Source organism: Phyllobates terribilis, unplaced genomic scaffold (genome assembly GCF_046119375.1).
Source record: "Phyllobates terribilis strain yellow unplaced genomic scaffold, ASM4611937v1 Scaffold_12__6_contigs__length_324123572, whole genome shotgun sequence".
In the NCBI taxonomy this organism is placed as follows: domain Eukaryota; kingdom Metazoa; phylum Chordata; class Amphibia; order Anura; family Dendrobatidae; genus Phyllobates; species Phyllobates terribilis.
The window spans coordinates 312,755,530-312,779,206 of NW_027362772.1; the positions used below are offsets into that span (position 1 = coordinate 312,755,530).

At 42.5% G+C, this 23,677-nt stretch overlaps 1 protein-coding gene across 2 annotated transcripts in view; it reads right to left on the bottom strand.

Annotated features, from left to right (window-relative positions):
- KIRREL3 (kirre like nephrin family adhesion molecule 3) overlaps positions 1–23,677 on the bottom strand; it is a 1,173,775-nt gene that overhangs the window by 24,824 nt on the left and 1,125,274 nt on the right. For both annotated transcript variants that reach the window (XM_073657428.1, XM_073657427.1), the window contains exon 12: positions 18,831–19,029. In XM_073657428.1, the coding sequence (XP_073513529.1) occupies positions 18,831–19,029 (199 nt within the window). The remainder of the gene's footprint in view (positions 1–18,830; positions 19,030–23,677) is intronic.

The following is a 23,677-nucleotide window of genomic DNA, read 5'->3' on the forward strand; positions in this document are numbered from 1 at the left end:
CATAGGGGCAGTATTATAGTAGTTTTATTCTTGTACATAGGGGCAGTATTATAGTAGTTATATTCTTGTACATAGGGGGCAGTATTATAGTAGTTATATTCTTGTACATAGGGGCAGTATTATAGTAGTTTTATTCTTGTACATAGGGGCAGTATTATAGTAGTTTTATTCTTGTACATAGGGGCAGTATTATAGTAGTTATATTCTTGTACATAGGGAGCAGTATTATAGTAGTTATATTCTTGTACATAGGGGCAGTATTATAGTAGTTTTATTCTTGTACATAGGAGCAGTATTATAGTAGTTATATTCTTGTACATAGGAGCAGTATTATAGTAGTTATATTCTTGTACATAGGGAGCAGTATTATAGTAGTTATATTCTTGTACATAGAGGGCAGTATTATAGTAGTTATATTCTTGTACATAGAGGGCAGTATTATAGTAGTTATATTCTTGTACATAGGGGCAGTATTATAGTAGTTATATTCTTGTACATAGGAGCAGTATTATAGTAGTTATATTCTTGTACATAGGGAGCAGTATTATAGTAGTTATATTCTTGTATATAGGGGCAGTATTATAGTAGTTATATTCTTGTACATAGGGGGCAGTATTATAGTAGTTATATTCTTGTATATAGGAGCAGTATTATAGTAGTTATATTCTTGTATATAGGAGCAGTATTATAGTAGTTATATTCTTGTATATAGGAGCAGTATTATAGTAGTTATATTCTTGTACATAGGAGCAGTATTATAGTAGTTATATTCTTGTACATAGGGGACAGTATTATAGTAGTTATATTCTTGTACATAGGAGCAGTATTATAGTAGTTATATTCTTGTACATAGGAGCAGTATTATAGTAGTTATATTCTTGTACATAGGGAGCAGTATTATAGTAGATATATTCTTGTACATAGGATCAGTATTATAGTAGTTATATTCCTGTACATAGGGGCAGTATTATAGTAGTTATATTCTTGTACATAGGAGCAGTATTATAGTAGATATATTCTTGTACATAGGATCAGTATTATAGTAGTTATATTCTTGTACATAGGGGGCTGTATTATAGTAGTTATATTCTTGTACATAGGGGCAGTATTATAGTAGTTATATTCTTGTACATAGGAGCAGTATTATAGTAGATATATTCTTGTACATAGGGGGCAGTATTATAGTAGTTATATTCCTGTACATAGGGGGCAGTATTATAGTAGTTATATTCTTGTACATAGGAGCAGTAATATAGTAGATATATTCTTGTACATAGGATCAGTATTATAGTAGTTATATTCTTGTACATAGGGGGCAGTATTATAGTAGTTATATTCTTGTATATAGGGGCAGTATTATAGTAGTTATATTCTTGTACATAGGATCAGTATTATAGTAGATATATTCTTGTACATAGGATCAGTATTATAGTAGTTATATTCCTGTACATAGGGGCAGTATTATAGTAGTTATATTCTTGTACATAGGAGCAGTATTATAGTAGATATATTCTTGTACATAGGATCAGTATTATAGTAGTTATATTCTTGTACATAGGGGGCAGTATTATAGTAGTTATATTCTTGTATATAGGGGCAGTATTATAGTAGTTATATTCTTGTACATAGGATCAGTATTATAGTAGTTATATTCCTGTACATAGGGGGCAGTATTATAGTAGTTATATTCTTGTACATAGGAGCAGTATTATAGTAGATATATTCTTGTACATAGGATCAGTATTATAGTAGATATATTCTTGTACATAGGATCAGTATTATAGTAGTTATATTCCTGTACATAGGGGGCAGTATTATAGTAGTTATATTCTTGTACATAGGAGCAGTATTATAGTAGATATATTCTTGTACATAGGATCAGTATTATAGTAGTTATATTCTTGTACATAGGGGGCTGTATTATAGTAGTTATATTCTTGTACATAGGGGCAGTATTATAGTAGTTATATTCTTGTACAGAGGAGCAGTATTATAGTAGTTATATTCTTGTACATAGGAGCAGCATTATAGTAGTTATATTCTTGTACATAGGAGCAGTATTATAGTAGTTATATTCTTGTACATAGGGGGCAGTATTATAGTAGTTATATTCTTGTACATAGGGGGCAGTATTATAGTAGTTATATTCTTGCACATAGGAGCAGTATTATAGTAGTTATATTCTTGTACATAGGAGCAGTATTATAGTAGTTATATTCTTGTACATAGGGGGCAGTATTATAGTAGTTATATTCTTGTACATAGGGGCAGTATCATAGTAGTTATATTCTTGTACATAGGAGCAGTATTATAGTAGTTATATTCTTGTACATAGGGGGCAGTATTATAGTAGTTATATTCTTGTACATAGGGGCAGTATCATAGTAGTTATATTCTTGTACATAGGAGCAGTATTATAGTAGTTATATTCTTGTACATAGGAGCAGTATTATAGTAGTTATATTCTTGTACATAGGAGGCAGTATTATAGTAGTTATATTCTTGTACATAGGAGCAGTATTATAGTAGTTATATTCTTGTACATAGGAGCAGCATTATAGTAGTTATATTCTTGTACATAGGAGCAGTATTATAGTAGTTATATTCTTGTACATAGGGGGCAGTATTATAGTAGTTATATTCTTGTACATAGGGGGCAGTATTATAGTAGTTATATTCTTGTACATAGGGGGCAGTATTATAGTAGTTATATTCTTGTACATAGGGAGCAGTATTATAGTAGTTATATTCTTGTATATAGGAGCAGTATTATAGTAGTTATATTCTTGTACATAGGAGCAGCATTATAGTAGTTATATTCTTGTACATAGGAGCAGTATTATAGTAGTTATATTCTTGTACATAGGGGGCAGTATTATAGTAGTTATATTCTTGTACATAGGGGGCAGTATTATAGTAGTTATATTCTTGTACATAGGGGGCAGTATTATAGTAGTTATATTCTTGTACATAGGGGGCAGTATTATAGTAGTTATATTCTTGTACATAGGGGCAGTATTATAGTAGTTATATTCTTGTACATAGGGAGCAGTATTATAGTAGTTATATTCTTGTACATAGGAGCAGTATTATAGTAGTTATATTCTTGTACATAGGGGCAGTATTATAGTAGTTTTATTCTTGTACATAGGGGCAGTATTATAGTAGTTTTATTCTTGTACATAGGGGCAGTATTATAGTAGTTATATTCTTGTACATAGGGGGCAGTATTATAGTAGTTATATTCTTGTACATAGGGGCAGTATTATAGTAGTTTTATTCTTGTACATAGGGGCAGTATTATAGTAGTTTTATTCTTGTACATAGGGGCAGTATTATAGTAGTTATATTCTTGTACATAGGGAGCAGTATTATAGTAGTTATATTCTTGTACATAGGGGCAGTATTATAGTAGTTTTATTCTTGTACATAGGAGCAGTATTATAGTAGTTATATTCTTGTACATAGGAGCAGTATTATAGTAGTTATATTCTTGTACATAGGGAGCAGTATTATAGTAGTTATATTCTTGTACATAGAGGGCAGTATTATAGTAGTTATATTCTTGTACATAGAGGGCAGTATTATAGTAGTTATATTCTTGTACATAGGGGCAGTATTATAGTAGTTATATTCTTGTACATAGGAGCAGTATTATAGTAGTTATATTCTTGTACATAGGGAGCAGTATTATAGTAGTTATATTCTTGTATATAGGGGCAGTATTATAGTAGTTATATTCTTGTACATAGGGGGCAGTATTATAGTAGTTATATTCTTGTATATAGGAGCAGTATTATAGTAGTTATATTCTTGTATATAGGAGCAGTATTATAGTAGTTATATTCTTGTATATAGGAGCAGTATTATAGTAGTTATATTCTTGTACATAGGAGCAGTATTATAGTAGTTATATTCTTGTACATAGGGGACAGTATTATAGTAGTTATATTCTTGTACATAGGAGCAGTATTATAGTAGTTATATTCTTGTACATAGGAGCAGTATTATAGTAGTTATATTCTTGTACATAGGGAGCAGTATTATAGTAGATATATTCTTGTACATAGGATCAGTATTATAGTAGTTATATTCCTGTACATAGGGGCAGTATTATAGTAGTTATATTCTTGTACATAGGAGCAGTATTATAGTAGATATATTCTTGTACATAGGATCAGTATTATAGTAGTTATATTCTTGTACATAGGGGGCTGTATTATAGTAGTTATATTCTTGTACATAGGGGCAGTATTATAGTAGTTATATTCTTGTACATAGGAGCAGTATTATAGTAGATATATTCTTGTACATAGGGGGCAGTATTATAGTAGTTATATTCCTGTACATAGGGGGCAGTATTATAGTAGTTATATTCTTGTACATAGGAGCAGTAATATAGTAGATATATTCTTGTACATAGGATCAGTATTATAGTAGTTATATTCTTGTACATAGGGGGCAGTATTATAGTAGTTATATTCTTGTATATAGGGGCAGTATTATAGTAGTTATATTCTTGTACATAGGATCAGTATTATAGTAGATATATTCTTGTACATAGGATCAGTATTATAGTAGTTATATTCCTGTACATAGGGGCAGTATTATAGTAGTTATATTCTTGTACATAGGAGCAGTATTATAGTAGATATATTCTTGTACATAGGATCAGTATTATAGTAGTTATATTCTTGTACATAGGGGGCAGTATTATAGTAGTTATATTCTTGTATATAGGGGCAGTATTATAGTAGTTATATTCTTGTACATAGGATCAGTATTATAGTAGTTATATTCCTGTACATAGGGGGCAGTATTATAGTAGTTATATTCTTGTACATAGGAGCAGTATTATAGTAGATATATTCTTGTACATAGGATCAGTATTATAGTAGATATATTCTTGTACATAGGATCAGTATTATAGTAGTTATATTCCTGTACATAGGGGGCAGTATTATAGTAGTTATATTCTTGTACATAGGAGCAGTATTATAGTAGATATATTCTTGTACATAGGATCAGTATTATAGTAGTTATATTCTTGTACATAGGGGGCTGTATTATAGTAGTTATATTCTTGTACATAGGGGCAGTATTATAGTAGTTATATTCTTGTACAGAGGAGCAGTATTATAGTAGTTATATTCTTGTACATAGGATCAGTATTATAGTAGTTATATTCCTGTACATAGGATCAGTATTATAGTAGTTATATTCTTGTACATAGGGGGCTGTATTATAGTAGTTATATTCCTGTACATAGGGGCAGTATTATAGTAGTTATATTCTTGTACATAGGAGCAGTATTATAGTAGATATATGCTTGTACATAGGATCAGTATTATAGTAGTTATATTCTTGTACATAGGGGGCTGTATTATAGTAGTTATATTCTTGTACATAGGGGCAGTATTATAGTAGTTATATTCTTGTACATAGGAGCAGTATTATAGTAGATATATTCTTGTACATAGGGGGCAGTATTATAGTAGTTATATTCCTGTACATAGGGGGCAGTATTATAGTAGTTATATTCTTGTACATAGGAGCAGTATTATAGTAGATATATTCTTGTACATAGGATCAGTATTATAGTAGTTATATTCTTGTACATAGGATCAGTATTATAGTAGTTATATTCCTGTACATAGGGGGCAGTATTATAGTAGTTATATTCTTGTACATAGGAGCAGTATTATAGTAGATATATTCTTGTACATAGGATCAGTATTATAGTAGATATATTCTTGTACATAGGATCAGTATTATAGTAGTTATATTCCTGTACATAGGGGGCAGTATTATAGTAGTTATATTCTTGTACATAGGAGCAGTATTATAGTAGATATATTCTTGTACATAGGATCAGTATTATAGTAGTTATATTCTTGTACATAGGGGGCTGTATTATAGTAGTTATATTCTTGTACATAGGGGCAGTATTATAGTAGATATATTCTTGTACATAGGAGCAGTATTATAGTAGTTATATTCTTGTACATAGGGGGCAGTATTATAGTAGTTATATTCCTGTACATAGGGGGCAGTATTATAGTAGTTATATTCTTGTACATAGGAGCAGTATTATAGTAGATATATTCTTGTACATAGGATCAGTATTATAGTAGTTATATTCTTGTACATAGGATCAGTATTATAGTAGTTATATTCCTGTACATAGGGGGCAGTATTATAGTAGTTATATTCTTGTACATAGGAGCAGTATTATAGTAGATATATTCTTGTACATAGGATCAGTATTATAGTAGATATATTCTTGTACATAGGATCAGTATTATAGTAGTTATATTCCTGTACATAGGGGGCAGTATTATAGTAGTTATATTCTTGTACATAGGAGCAGTATTATAGTAGATATATTCTTGTACATAGGATCAGTATTATAGTAGTTATATTCTTGTACATAGGGGGCTGTATTATAGTAGTTATATTCTTGTACATAGGGGCAGTATTATAGTAGATATATTCTTGTACATAGGAGCAGTATTATAGTAGTTATATTCTTGTACATAGGGGGCTGTATTATAGTAGTTATATTCTTGTACATAGGGGCAGTATTATAGTAGATATATTCTTGTACATAGGAGCAGTATTATAGTAGTTATATTCTTGTACATAGGAGCAGTATTATAGTAGTTATATTCTTGTATATAGGAGCAGTATTATAGTTATATTCTTGTACATAGGAGCAGTATTATAGTAGTTATATTCTTGTACATAGGGGGCTGTATTATAGTAGTTATATTCTTGTACATAGGGCAGTATTATAGTAGTTATATTCTTGTACATAGGGGGCAGTATTATAGTAGTTATATTCTTGTACATAGGAGCAGTATTATAGTAGATATATTCTTGTACATAGGGGGCAGTATTATAGTAGTTATATTCCTGTACATAGGGGGCAGTATTATAGTAGTTATATTCTTGTACATAGGAGCAGTATTATAGTAGATATATTCTTGTACATAGGATCAGTATTATAGTAGTTATATTCTTGTACATAGGGGGCTGTATTATAGTAGTTATATTCTTGTACATAGGGGCAGTATTATAGTAGATATATTCTTGTACATAGGAGCAGTATTATAGTAGTTATATTCTTGTACATAGGAGCAGTATTATAGTAGATATATTCTTGTACATAGGGGGCAGTATTATAGTAGTAATATTCTTGTACATAGGAGCAGTATTATAGTAGTTATATTCTTGTACATAGGAGCAGTATTATAGTAGTTATATTCTTGTACATAGGGGCAGTATTATAGTAGTTATATTCTTGTACATAGGGCAGTATTATAGTAGTTATATTCTTGTACATAGGGGGCAGTATTATAGTAGTTATATTCTTGTACATAGGAGCAGTATTATAGTAGTTATATTCTTGTACATAGGGCAGTATTATAGTAGTTATATTCTTGTACATAGGGGGCAGTATTATAGTAGTTATATTCTTGTACATAGGAGCAGTATTATAGTAGATATATTCTTGTACATAGGGGGCAGTATTATAGTAGTTATATTCTTGTACATAGGAGCAGTATTATAGTAGTTATATTCTTGTACATAGGGGCAGTATTATAGTAGTTATATTCTTGTACATAGGAGCAGTATTATAGTAGTTATATTCTTGTACTTAGGAGCAGTATTATAGTAGTTATATTCTTGTACATAGGGGGCTGTATTATAGTAGTTATATTCTTGTACATAGGGCAGTATTATAGTAGTTATATTCTTGTACATAGGGGGCAGTATTATAGTAGTTATATTCTTGTACATAGGAGCAGTATTATAGTAGATATATTCTTGTACATAGGGGCAGTATTATAGTAGTTATATTCTTGTACATAGGAGCAGTATTATAGTAGTTATATTCTTGTACATAGGAGCAGTATTATAGTAGTTATATTCTTGTACATAGGGGCAGTATTATAGTAGTTATATTCTTGTACATAGGAGCAGTATTATAGTAGTTATATTCTTGTACATAGGGGGCAGTATTATAGTAGTTATATTCTTGTACATAGGGGCAGTATTATAGTAGTTATATTCTTGTACATAGGAGCAGTATTATAGTAGATATATTCTTGTACATAGGATCAGTATTATAGTAGTTATATTCTTGTACATAGGGGGCTGTATTATAGTAGTTATATTCTTGTACATAGGGCAGTATTATAGTAGTTATATTCTTGTACATAGGGGGCTGTATTATAGTAGTTATATTCTTGTACATAGGATCAGTATTATAGTAGTTATATTCTTGTACATAGGGAGCAGTATTATAGTAGTTATATTCTTCTACATAGGGAGCAGTATTATAGTAGTTATATTCTTGTACATAGGGGCAGTATTATAGTAGTTATATTCTTGTACATAGGGGCAGTATTATAGTAGTTATATTCTTGTACATAGGAGCAGTATTATAGTAGATATATTCTTGCACATAGGGGCAGTATTATAGTAGGTATATTCTTGTACATAGGAGCAGTATTATAGTAGTTATATTCTTGTATATAGGAGCAGTATTATAGTTATATTCTTGTACATAGGAGCAGTATTATAGTAGTTATATTCTTGTACATAGGGGGCTGTATTATAGTAGTTATATTCTTGTACATAGGGCAGTATTATAGTAGTTATATTCTTGTACATAGGGGGCAGTATTATAGTAGTTATATTCTTGTTCATAGGAGCAGTATTATAGTAGATATATTCTTGTACATAGGGGGCAGTATTATAGTAGTTATATTCCTGTACATAGGGGGCAGTATTATAGTAGTTATATTCTTGTACATAGGAGCAGTATTATAGTAGATATATTCTTGTACATAGGATCAGTATTATAGTAGTTATATTCTTGTACATAGGGGGCTGTATTATAGTAGTTATATTCTTGTACATAGGGGCAGTATTATAGTAGATATATTCTTGTACATAGGAGCAGTATTATAGTAGTTATATTCTTGTACATAGGAGCAGTATTATAGTAGATATATTCTTGTACATAGGGGGCAGTATTATAGTAGTTATATTCTTGTACATAGTGGGCAGTATTATAGTAGTTATATTCTTGTACATAGGGGGCAGTATTATAGTAGTTATATTCTTGTACATAGGAGCAGTATTATAGTAGTTATATTCTTGTACATAGGGAGCAGTATTATAGTAGTTATATTCTTGTACATAGGAGCAGTATTATAGTAGTTATATTCTTGTACATAGGGAGCAGTATTATAGTAGTTATACTCTTGTACATAGGGGCAGTATTATAGTAGTTATATTCTTGAATACAGGAGCAGTATTATAGTAGTTATATTCTTGTACATAGGGGGCAGTATTATAGTAGTTATATTCTTGTACATAGGGGGTAGTATTATAGTAGTTATATTCTTGTACATAGGGGGCAGTATTATAGTAATTATATTCTTGTACATAGGGGGCAGTATTATAGTAGTTATATTCTTGTACATAGGAGCAGTATTATAGTAGTTATATTCTTGTACATAGGAGCAGTATTATAGTAGTTATATTCTTGTATATAGGGGCAGTATTATAGTAGTTATATTCTTGTATATAGGAGCAGTATTATAGTAGTTATACTCTTGTACATAGGGGCAGTATTATAGTAGTTATATTCTTGTACATAGGAGCAGTATTATAGTAGTTATATTCTTGTATATAGGGGCAGTATTATAGTAGTTATATTCTTGTACATAGGGAGCAGTATTATAGTAGTTATATTCTTGTACATAGGAGCAGTATTATAGTAGTTATATTCTTGTACATAGGGGACAGTATTATAGTAGTTATATTCTTGTACATAGGAGCAGTATTATAGTAGTTCTATTCTTGTACATAGGAGCAGTATTATAGTAGTTCTATTCTTGTACATAGGAGCAGTATTATAGTAGTTATATTCTTGTACATAGGGGACAGTATTATAGTAGTTATATTCTTGTACATAGGAGCAGTATTATAGTAGTTATATTCTTGTACATAGGGGCAGTATTATAGTAGTTATATTCTTGTACATAGGGGCAGTATTATAGTAGTTCTATTCTTGTACATAGGAGCAGTATTATAGTAGTTATATTCTTGTACATAGGAGCAGTATTATAGTAGTTATATTCTTGTACATAGGGGACAGTATTATAGTAGTTATATTCTTGTACATAGGAGCAGTATTATAGTAGTTATATTCTTGTACATAGGGGACAGTATTATAGTAGTTATATTCTTGTACATAGGGGACAGTATTGTAGTAGTTATATTCTTGTACATAGGAGCAGTATTATAGTAGTTATATTCCTGTACATAGGAGCAGTATTATAGTAGTTATATTCTTGTACATAGGGGGCAGTATTATAGTAGTTATATTCTTGTACATATGGGGCAGTATTATAGCAGTTATATTCTTGTACATAGGAGGCAGTATTATAGTAGTTATATTCTTGTACATAGGGGGCAGCATTATAGTAGTTATATTCTTGTACATAGGGGGCAGTATTATAGTAGTTATATTCTTGTACATAGGGGCAGTATTATAGTAGTTATATTCCTGTACATAGGAGCAGTATTATAGTAGTTATATTCCTGTACATAGCAGTATTATAGTAGTTATATTCTTGTACATAGGGGCAGTATTATAGTAGTTATATTCTTGTACATAGGGAGCAGTATTATAGTAGTTATATTCTTGTACATAGGAGGCAGTATTATAGTAGTTATATTCTTGTACATAGGGGCAGTATTATAGCAGTTATATTCTTGTGCATAGGGAGCAGTATTATAGTAGTTATATTCTTGTACATAGGGAGCAGTATTATAGTAGTTATATTCTTGTACATAGGGGCAGTATTATAGTAGTTATATTCTTGTACATAGGGAGCAGTATTATAGTAGTTATATTCTTGTACATAGGAGGCAGTATTATAGTAGTTATATTCTTGTACATAGGAGGCAGTATTATAGTAGTTATATTCTTGTACATAGGGGCAGTATTATAGTAGTTATATTCTTGTACATAGGAGGCAGTATTATAGTAGTTATATTCTTGTACATAGGAGGCAGTATTATAGTAGTTATATTCCTGTACATAGGAGCAGTATTATAGTAGTTATATTCTTGTACATAGGGAGCAGTATTATAGTAGTTATATTCTTGTACATAGGGAGCAGTATTATAGTAGTTATATTCTTGTACATAGGGGCAGTATTATAGTAGTTATATTCTTGTACATAGGGAGCAGTATTATAGTAGTTATATTCTTGTACATAGGAGGCAGTATTATAGTAGTTATATTCTTGTACATAGGGGCAGTATTATAGTAGTTATATTCTTGTACATAGGAGCAGTATTATAGTAGTTATATTCTTGTACATAGGGGGCAGTATTATAGTAGTTATATTCTTGTACATAGGGGCAGTATTATAGTAGTTATATTCTTGTACATAGGGGCAGTATTATAGTAGTTATATTCTTGTACATAGGAGCAGTATTATAGTAGTTATATTCTTGTATATAGGAGCAGTATTATAGCAGTTATATTCTTGTACATGGCCCATATGGATGTGACTTATTAAGTGAATTTTTGTCACTTTGATAACTTTCTTATTTTCAGAAAGAAATTTTAATGCCGATGATTCTAATGAAGTTTTATGATTTTCTAATGGATTATTGGTTATGAGCCGCAGGATATTACTGTTTCATATTATGGATTAAAGAAAACAGGTATTGAAGCTGATGATTCTCCGGGAGGAGTTCTCCTTTAAGGCTGAGATGAGGCTTTCAGTAGAGCACGGATCAATACGAGATACATTACTGAAATGACGATATTCATCTTTTATGTGATTTAATGTGCGGCTCCGGCAATCATTTAATCTGAAAAGTTTCTTGGATCAGACTGAGGGTCATCCTGTGAGATGACGAGTAGTGACGATATAGGCCAGATGGTTTTATTTTTTTTGTAATTTTCTTGTAAGAAGTACAGCTCCATTCTCCACAATAAATCCCATCTTATACTACAACTATGACTGCTGACAACCCGCCTGCATAACATGTGAGAGGTTGTCAGCTTATGCAGAATGACACACTCGGTTCTGCTGCGCTGACACTGTTGACTCTACCGCGCTGACACTGTCGACTCTGCCGCGCTGACACTGTTGACTCTGCCGCGCTGACAATGTCGACTCTGCCGCGCTGACAATGTCGGCTCTGCTGTACCCGTGTATCTGCAGCTTCTCTTTGTGCCGCCGCCTCGTCTCTGGATCCGCTCTCGCTGCAGCGCGGCGGCTATTTTTGCAGTCTTATTTCTGGATGAATATGGCGTCCTCTTCGCTTCCTTGCTCTCCGTCTCTTCAGTCTCTTCTGCAGCGCTAGTTGTCAGATTTCACCTTGAAGGCTTCTCCGTTCCTTCTACTACATTAGCCGCCATAATAACCTCCCAGACAGTGTAATGAGGTTGGCGTGATGGAGTGCGCGGTGATGGACTGCGCGGTGATGGAGCGCGCGGTGATATCGCACCGGCCCTCCGGCTGCAGACATTACACAAGTCAAACATCTTCACTCCCAACTTCACTAACTGATCGTCCTCCTCGTCTCTCGTCCTCGTTTTCGGGAATCTGGATTTCTGGAGACGTTTCCAGCTAAACGCATTTCACAGCTGTGGGATCCGGGTGGACCGATTGGCTGCAGGCGGCGGTGACCCGAGCGGGTGTGAAGTGTCGCTGACATTGACGGACACACGATACGGTACTGTATACGGAGAACGCTCTCGAGGGTGACCGCGCGGCGATCTGCGAACTAATGGGAGCGCTCAAGAGCGAGCACCGCCATGTCCTGAGCCTGCAAAGAACTTCATTTATTGTGGATTCACTGAATCCCCGGCTATTCCCGTCCTCTACTCCAATAACATCCAAAGCTGCATTCAAGATGTGAAGTGAAGGAAACACCCGGACTCAGGCGTCCTGAAGGGCAGAGCACGAGGGACATTTCTGATAAAGAACACAGGTTTGTTGCGTTCGAAACGCGTTGCTGCACCTGTTCTGATTATGGAATCTATTTTTATGGAATAAACTTTTTTGCAAATTTATGAAGCTGGAATCCCCCCTGTTGTTCTTGGAATTGCATTCAAGATACCCCATAATGCATTGCAGTGCTCAAGTACAAGGTGTCCGTACACCTGGTCCAAGTAGAGAGGAGCCATTCCATTCACGTGATCCAGAGTCGGCTCCCGTTCTCCATGGAATCCGGTCTTCACTTTTGCGTCTGACATCCTGGGAGTCTCTGGCGCTTACTAGGCCCGTGTGACGTCATGCTGGGAGCAAAAAAGAAGACCTTGGAGGATGGCACTGGATGCCAGACCAGGGAAGCACGGACCAAATTACTACTCTACTTCTATGTTGCACATAGAGATGAGCAGGAGATTCTCAGTGCAGACACTGAACCAGCAGGAGCTGATGAGGAGAGACAGCCAGAGAGGATCCTGGAGAACAAGATCCGCACAGGATACTCTGCATCTGGAACTATATCCAAAACTATACAACCCAGGCCCTCCGGCGACTGCAGCGTGTTCTGTGCAGACACTGAACCAGCAGGAGCTGAGCGCACTGTGAGGAGAGACAGCCAGAGAGGATCCTGGAGAACATACCGAGCACAGCAACAAATGACTGCACAAACCGAGCACAGCAGCAAATGACTGCACAGACCGAGCACAGCAGCAAATGAATGCACAGACCGAGCACAGCAGCAAATGACTGCACAGGCCGAGCACAGCAGCAAATGAATGCACAGACCGAGCACAGCAGCAAATGACTGCACAGGCCGAGCACAGCAGCAAATGACGGCACAAACCGAGCACAGCAGCAAATGACTGCACAGACCGAGCACAGCAGCAAATGAATGCACAGACCGAGCACAGCAGCAAATGACTGCACAGGCCGAGCACAGCAGCAAATGACGGCACAGACCGAGCACAGCAGCAAATGACTGCACAGGCCGAGCACAGCAGCAAATGACGGCACAGACCGAGCATAGCAGCAAATAACTGCAGAAACCGAGCACAGCAGCAAATGACTGCACAGACCGAGCACAGCAGCAAATGACGGCACAGACCGAGCACAGCAGCAAATGACGGCACAGACCGAGCACAGCAGCAAATGAATGCACAGACCGAGCACAGCAGCAAATGAATGCACAGACCGAGCACAGCAGCAAATGACTGCACAGACCGAGCACAGCAGCAAATGACTGCACAGACCGAGCACAGCAGCAAATGACAGCACAGACCGAGCATAGCAGCAAATAACTGCAGAAACCGAGCACAGCAGCAAATGACGGCACAGACCGAGCACAGCAGCAAATGAATGCACAGACCGAGCACAGCAGCAAATGACGGCACAGACCGAGCATAGCAGCAAATAACTGCAGAAACCGAGCACAGCAGCAAATGACTGCACAGACCGAGCACAGCAGCAAATGACGGCACAGACTGAGCACAGCAGCAAATGACGGCACAGACCGAGCACAGCAGCAAATGAATGCACAGACCGAGCACAGCAGCAAATGACTGCACAGACCGAGCACAGCAGCAAATGACTGCACAGACCGAGCACAGCAGCAAATGACAGCACAGACCGAGCATAGCAGCAAATAACTGCAGAAACCGAGCACAGCAGCAAATGACTGCACAGACCGAGCACAGCAGCAAATGACGGCACAGACCGAGCACAGCAGCAAATGACGGTACAGACCGAGCACAGCAGCAAATGAATGCACAGACCGAGCACAGCAGCAAATGACTGCACAGACCGAGCACAGCAGCAAATGACTGAACAGACCGAGCACAGCAGCAAATGACTGCACAGACCGAGCACAGCAGCAAATGACGGCACAGACCGAGCACAGCAGCAAATGAATGCACAGACCGAGCACAGCAGCAAATGACTGAACAGACCGAGCACAGCAGCAAATGACGGCACAGACCGAGCACAGCAGCAAATGACGGCACAGACCGAGCACAGCAGCAAATGACGGCACAGACCGAGCACAGCAGCAAATGACGGCACAGACCGAGCACAGCAGCAAATGACTGCACAGACCGAGCACAGCAGCAAATGACTGAACAAACCGAGCACAGCAGCAAATGACTGCACAGACCGAGCACAGCAGCAAATGACGGCACAGACCGAGCACAGCAGCAAATGACAGCACAAACCGAGCACAGCAGCAAATAACTGCACAGACCGAGCACAGCAGCAAATAACTGCACAGACCGAGCACAGCAGCAAATGACTGCACAGACCGAGCACAGCAGCAAATGACTGCACAGACCGAGCACAGCAGCAAATGACTGCACAAACCGAGCACAGCAGCAAATGACAGCACAAACCGAGCACAGCAGCAAATGACTGCACAGACCGAGCACAGCAGCAAATGAATGCACAGACCGAGCACAGCAACAAATGACTGCACAAACCGAGCACAGCAGCAAATGACTGCACAAACCGAGCACAGCAGCAAATGACTGCACAAACCGAGCACAGCAGCAAATGACTGCACAAACCGAGCACAGCAGCAAATAACTGCACAGACCGAGCACGGCAGCAAATGACTGCACAAACCGAGCACAGCAGCAAATAACTGCACAGACCGAGCACAGCAGCAAATGACTGCACAGACCGAGCACAGCAGCAAATGACGGCACAGACCGAGCACAGCAGCAAATGACTGCACAAACCGAGCACAGCAGCAAATAACTGCACAAACCGAGCACAGCAGCAAATGACTGCACAAACCGAGCACAGCAGAAAATGACTGCACAAACCGAGCACAGCAGAAAGTGACTGCACAAACCAAGCACAGCAGCAAATGACTGCACAGACCGAGCACAGCAGCAAATGACGGCACAGACCGAGCATAGCAGCAAATGACGGCACAGACCGAGCACAGCAGCAAATGACTGCACAGGCCGAGCACAGCAGCAAATGACGGCACAGACCGAGCATAGCAGCAAATGACTGCAGAAACCGAGCACAGCAGCAAATGACTGCACATACCGAGCACAGCAACAAATGACTGCACAAACCGAGCACAGCAGCAAATGACTGCACAAACCGAGCACAGCAGCAAATGACTGCACAAACCGAGCACAGCAGCAAATGACTGCACAGACCGAGCACAGCAGCAAATGACGGAACAGACCGAGCACAGCAGCAAATGACAGCACAAACCGAGCACAGCAGCAAATAACTGCACAGACCGAGCACAGCAGCAAATAACTGCACAGACCGAGCACAGCAGCAAATGACTGCACAGACCGAGCACAGCAGCAAATGACTGCACAAACCGAGCACAGCAGCAAATGACAGCACAAACCGAGCACAGCAGCAAATGACTGCACAGACCGAGCACAGCAGCAAATGAATGCACAGACCGAGCACAGCAACAAATGACTGCACAAACCGAGCACAGCAGCAAATGACTGCACAAACCGAGCACAGCAGCAAATGACTGCACAAACCGAGCACAGCAGCAAATAACTGCACAGACCGAGCACGGCAGCAAATGACTGCACAAACCGAGCACAGCAGCAAATAACTGCACAGACCGAGCACAGCAGCAAATGACTGCACAGACCGAGCACAGCAGCAAATGACGGCACAGACCGAGCACAGCAGCAAATGACTGCACAAACCGAGCACAGCAGCAAATGACTGCACAAACCGAGCACAGCAGCAAATGACTGCACAAACCGAGCACAGCAGAAAATGACTGCACAAACCGAGCACAGCAGAAAGTGACTGCACAAACCAAGCACAGCAGCAAATGATTGCACAGACCGAGCACAGCAGCAAATGACGGCACAGACCGAGCACAGCAGCAAATGACGGCACAGACCGAGCACAGCAACAAATGACTGCACAAACCGAGCACAGCAGCAAATGACTGCACAAACCGAGCACAGGACCTAGGAGGGGACAGAGCCCTAATAAGGATCGACTGCTGCATTTGATATCTTTATTGATATTTGCTAATGAGCTGCTTGGTGCACATTGGGCGTGGCCAAACAGTTCAGAGCACCTTCCTACCTCCACCCCTTTCTTACTTGACAGCTCTGGTTTTAAAGAAGTCGGTGGAGGGAGGCCACACCCAGAGTGCACCTAGAACCTTATTAGCATATTTCAATAGAGGATTTCAAGCAAATGCAGGAACGGATGTGAACTCTAAGGGTCCGATACTTAGGGCTCTGCCCCCACATGGTGCTGTGCTTGGTTTGATCAGTCGTTTTGTGCTTCAGACTCTCTTCGGAGACATTGAAGGATAGCAGAATTGTGCTTGCAGCTCTGGATGTGACTGGAGTAGATAACGCCCGATTCAGCTCTCGATCAGCACAAAAGAGATGACATTTTACTTCTACTCTGTAAAATCTTGTCCCATTTTCCGGCCTCTTTTCAGATCTGATTGGTCTCAGGAGGTTAATATCGATGATGGATCCCGCGGTGCTGCCCGTATCATCGTTTATGCGCAGGCGCCCCTCTGGGGCGAGCGCGGAGATCCGACATTACGGTTCGGCCACATTATCTTTTGCACATTTATTAGGGTGGTTGGGGCTTTAGGTATTAGAAAACCATGGTGCCTGCCAGAAAAGCCCCAGTCCGTGGCGTGTGTCTCATATTGCAGCCTCATCCTAAACAGCGCCACTCCTGTGCACAGGTTGTGTCTGGTACTGCAGCTCAGCGCCACTGAGGTGAGTAGAGCAGAGTAGCTGCAGTACCAGACACAACCTGTGCACAGGAGTGGCGCTGTATCTACAAGGGTCACATTCCTCCAGCCCTGGACTGCCCCTTTATGATATTTATTTCTATCCATCACAGACACTACACCCGGAGCGGCGCCTGGGCTGCGCGGGAACCAATAACGCAGCGGAGCAAGTGTGACTGCGCACACAGACACCGGGGCAGCAGGGAGCGCAGGAGAACGAGCAGGAAAGCAAAGCCAACTGCTCCTGTCCCACTATACCCCAGATGGCATATTCCTCTGCGCCCCCTGCTGCCTCAGTGTCTGCAGATGGCTCCTGCTCTGCGACGCCGTATGGATAGTGGTGATTGTAGTCCTCAGTAATAGTACAATCTTTCAGGAAGGGAATAATAATGTACTATTACTGAGGACTACAACCACTATTATCCATACAATGCCGCAGAGCAGGAGCCATGTGCAGACACTGAGGCAGCAGGGGGTGCAGAGGAAAGAGACAGAAGTGGCCTCTCCCATGTATCTGTTACTGAGGACTACCACCACCATCATCTGAGCACAGTCTGTCCTTATGACAAGGCGTGGTATAAAGTGTAGTGCTTTCTCTGGCGGCTCCTGACAGTCGGAGTCCCTCTCTCACCCGGCGAGCAGTCCGCCCGCCCCGATCTAATACTCGCGGAGCGCCATTGTGTATTATTATATATACATTATAGTCCTATAGTCAGCGCTGCCGCCTCCGTCATTGGCCGCTGTCAGTCCGGAGTCGTCATGTCACGGCTGTCGCCATTCACAGACAGCAAGCAGAACCTAAAGGGGAACGCCGCCTGCAGACACTTCTGACTCACGCGCCCTTCATCTCTTCCCATGTCTTATATCCGGGCAGAGACGTCTCCGACTCCGGTCACACGTCGCCATTGTGGGTTACAGAAGACCTCCGATCCGCTCATTGCTGAGGGGTCCGTCCTAATATGACTGTCAGTAAGGTGGTGTTCCCCTTTAACGGTCACATGATCATGCAGATCCATGTATATCTGTATGCGGCCGGCCCTCACCTTGCTCCTTCAGCCGTATGATCTCGGTGTCGGAGCCGAAGCTGTTCCAGGCCGTGCAGTTGTAGATGGTTTGGAAATCAGCCCTCACGATGTTGCTGATGCTCAGGGTGGAGATGACGCCCTCGTCCGTGCTGACCGTCTCCACAGTGTAGCGGCCAGAGGTCCCTGATTCCAGGACGTTCTCCTTCCATGACCAGGCCTAAGGGCAGAAGGATCAAATGTAGTCGTATCGCATGGAGCCACACATAGAAGACAACCCCACGAGCGGCGCAGGAGCGCCCCCCACTGTGCGAGGTATAACGAGCGGTAGGAAAACACCAGAAGCTGAAAGCAGAGGGCTCCTCCAGGGCGTCCGGCATTTACTACACCTGTCCTGGTGGGCGAGGGGGGACCGAGGTGCCAGCATCAAAAGTGCTCAGAGCGCCCCTCACCCTCCGCCCTGCGCGTTACCTTCTTCTGGGCACCCCATCCTCTATCCTCCATTTACCCCATCATCTGTGCACCCCCCACCCTCTGTGCACCCCCCATCCTCTGTGCACCCCCCATCCTCTGTGCACCCCCCACTCCCCGTCCTCTGTGCACCCCTAATTCCCCATCCCCTGTGCACCCCCCATCCTCTGTGCACCCTTCACTCTCTGTCCACCCCTCACTCCCCGTACTCTGTGCTCCCCCCCTGTCCTCTGTGCACCCCCCATCCTCTGTGCACTCTTCACTCCCTGTCCTCTGTGCACCCTTCACTCCCTGTCTTCGTCCTCTGTGCACCCCCCCGTCCTCTGTGCACCCTTCACTCCCCATCCTCTGTGCACCCCCCCGTCCTCTGTGCATCTTTCACTCCCCGTCCTCTGCACCCTCCACTCCCCGTCCTCTGTGCAACCCGCATCCCCTGCGCACCCTTTACTCCCCATCCTCTGTGCACCCCCCCATCCTCTGTGCACTCTTCACTCCCTGTCCTCTGTACACCCTTCACTCCCCGTCTTCGTCCTCTGTGCAGCCCCCTGTCCTCTGTGCACCCCTCACTCTCCATCCTCGTCCTCTGTGCACCCCCCCGTCCTCTGTGCACCCTTCACTCCCTGTCCTCGTCCTCTGTGCACTCTTCACTTCTCATCCCCTATGCTCCCTCAACTCCCCGTCCTCTGTGCACCCCCTGTCCTCTGCGCACCCTTCACTCCCCGTCCTCTGTGCACCCCCTGTCCTCTGTGCACCCTTCACTTCCCGTCCTCGTCCTCTGTGCACCCCCCCGTGCTCTGTGCACTCTTCACTCCCCGTCCTCGTCCTCTGTGCACCCCCCGTGCTCTGTGCACCCTTCACTCCCCGTCCTCTGTGCTCTCTCCACTCCCCATCCTCATCCTCTGTGCACCCCCGTCCTCTGTGCACCCTTCACTCCCCGTCCTCTGTGCACCCTTCACTCCCTGTCCTCGTCCTCTGTGCACCCTCCCGTGCTCTGTGCACTCTTCACTTCTCGTCCTCTGTGCACCCTTCACTCCACGTCCTCTGTGCTCTCTCCACTTCCCATCCTCATCCTCTGTGCACCCCCGTCCTCTGTGCACCCTTCACTTCCCGTCCTCGTCCTCTGTGCATCCCCCCGTGCTCTGTGCACCTTTCACTCCGCGTCCTTTGAGCACCCTTCACTTCTCGTCCTCTGTGCTCTCTCCACTCCCCATCCTCATCCTCTGTGCACCCCCCCGTCCTCTGTGCACCCTTCACTCCTCGTCCTCTGTGCACCCTTCACTTCTCGTCCTCTGTGCACCCTTCACTCCACGTCCTCTGTGCTCTCTCCACTCCCCATCCTCATCCTCTGTGCACCCCCGTCCTCTGTGCACCCTTCACTCCCCGTCCTCTGTGCACCCTTCACTCCCCGTCCTCTGTGCACCCTTCACTCCCCGTCCTCTGTGCACCCTTCACTTATCGTCCTCTGTGCACCCTTCACTCCCCGTCCTCTGTGCACCCTTCACTCCCCGTCCTCTGTGCACCCTTCACTCCCCGCCCTCTGTGCACCCTTCACTCCCCGTCCTCTGTGCACCCTTCACTCCCCGTCCTCTGTGCACCCTTCACTCCCCGTCCTCTGTGCACCCTTCACTTCTCGTCCTCTGTGCACCCTTCACTTCTCGTCCTCTGTGCACCCTTCACTCCACGTCCTCTGTGCTCTCTCCACTCCCCATCCTCATCCTCTGTGCACCCCCGTCCTCTGTGCACCCTTCACTCCCCGTCCTCTGTGCACCCTTCACTCCCCGTCCTCTGTGCACCCTTCACTCCACGTCCTCTGTGCTCTCTCCACTCCCCATCCTCATCCTCTGTGCACCCCACCGTCCTCTGTGCACCCTTCACTCCCCGTCCTCTGTGCACCCTTCACTCCCCGTCCTCTGTGCACCCTTCACTCCCCGTCCTCTGTGCACCCTTCACTCCACGTCCTCTGTGCTCTCTCCACTCCCCATCCTCATCCTCTGTGCACCCCCGTCCTCTGTGCACCCTTCACTCCCCGTCCTCAGTATCCGATGTGCCAATCACAGAGCAATTTAATAAAGTCGATCTCTGAAGCTTAGATGCTGGAGCGGTGACTGGAGCGGTGCAATGATTTCTCATTACGGCCGTCAGACAGAAGTGAAGGATTTTATAGTTTCCTTTCTTCACCTTGATGAGTTTCCTGAGACTCCGGCATTACACGCCAGAGAATTAGGCTTCATCTCCTCCGCGTGGGTGATACGGGTGTAAAGAAACCTGCAGGATGTGAACTGCAGCTCTGGGTGTGACTAGAGCAATGACCAGCAATTGTAAAACTACAACACCCAGTATGCCCTGACAGCGATTCCTGCAGCCAATCAGCGCTGACTTCACTCTCCTCACCTTCGGAGAAAGCGAGAGCTGATTGGCTGTTACAATGTCACAAGATCCCTAGGAGCCAGTACCGGCACTGCTGCACCGGCATCGGGTATAAGGGGGAATAGAGGGATCTAGAAGGGGCTGTCCGAGTAGTGGACTACTCCTTTAAGGAAAATAAATAGATTTTTATTGTTTTTTCCCAACAATTTTTTCATCAAGTAAAACGGGGGGTTAATATCGCCCCGGAGCATTGGGTGGTCCTGTGATTGTGCCGCACGGCGAGCGCCACATAGGCAAGAAGATAAAGCTATAGCTTTCAAAATGTGATGATGAAAACAAAAAAATAGTTTCACCCTCGGGTCAGGTTCACATATTGCATGTTTGGTGCAGATTTTTGGCGCGAGCCTGCATGCAGGAAACCCGCAGAGTAATACGGGATCAGCAGAGTCCAAGAAAATCTCCACATTGCTGAAAATCTCTGCGCACAAATTGTCACAACGCAGAATTTAAAATCCGCTGCCGGGATCAATTCTCCCAATACAAGGAAAAGTGTAAAAATCTGCAGCAAATACCCGATGTGTGAACTTACCCCAAAGGTCCGAAATAGGAAGGGCCCTGAGGAAAGGCCAGACGGAGCGGGGAGCGCAGCAGGGAGCGCAGCGGTGACGGACACGACGCAGGTAACACGGCGGCTGCAGGGGTCACGTTTGCATCTGACACTAATCCTCGCGCTGCGGTCAGCGAGCGCTCGGCTGCTGAATGCGGATACACAGCTCGTCAGCGCTCGCTCAGCTCCGCAGTGTTTGTCCCTCACAGACCGCAGGCGCACGCCGACATCCGCAGACTTGTTTGTGTAGGTGGGAAAGGTAAAAATAGCTTCCATGGAGCCCAGGCCCCCAGCGATGTGCGAGCCGCGAGGCTGAATGCAGAGAAACCACATCATTATTTTTGGAATGTGCGGAGGATTCTGCAGGAGCGGAGGAGCGAGCGCTGGCTGCAGTGACACTTGTGTATGGCAGGAGTGTATTATGTAGGCGGCGGCAGGGGAGATGCTCTGCGGTGGACGGCCAGACACTGGGGAGCCACAGAAGTGTGCAGCTCTCCGGAGCAGAAGGGCTGGACGCCATTGTTATCTGGAACACTATTACCGGGCCCCACTCCTCTCTGCCCCACTCCTCTCTGCCCCACTCCTCTCTGCCCCACTCCTCTCTGCTCCACTCCTCTCTGCTCCACTCTTCTCTGCCCCACTCTTCTCTGCCCCACTCTTCTATGCTCCACTCTTCTATGCTCCACTCTTCTATGCTCCACTCCTCTCTGCTCCACTCTTCTCTGCCCCACTCCTCTCTGCTCCACTCCTCTCTGCCCCACTCTTCTATGCTCCACTCTTCTATGCTCCACTCTTCTCTGCCCCACTCTTCTCTGCTCCACTCTTCTCTGCTCCACTCTTCTCTGCTCCACTCCTCTCTGCTCCACTTCTCTCTGCTCCACTCCTCTCTGCTCCACTCTTCTCTGCCCCACTCCTCTCTGCTCCACTCCTCTCTGCCCCACTCTTCTATGCTCCACTCTTCTATGCTCCACTCTTCTCTACTCCTCTCTGCTCCACTCTTCTCTGCTCCTCTCTGCCCCACTCCTCTCTGCTCCACTCCTCTCTGCTCCACTCCTCTCTGCTCCACTCCTCTCTGCTCCACTCCTCTCTGCTCCACTCCTCTCTGCTCCACTCCTCTCTGCTCCACTCTTCTATGCTCCACTCTTCTATGCTCCACTCTTCTATGCTTCACTCTTCTATGCTCCACTCTTCTATGCTCCACTCTTCTATGCTCCACTCTTCTATGCTCCACTCCTCTCTGCTCCACTCCTCTCTGCTCCACTCTTCTATGCTCCACTCTTCTATGCTCCACTCTTCTATGCTCCACTCTTCTATGCTCCACTCTTCTATGCTCCACTCTTCTCTACTCCTCTCTGCTCCACTCTTCTCTACTCCTCTCTGATCCACTCTTCTCTGCTCCACTCCTCTCTGCACCTGCCAGGTT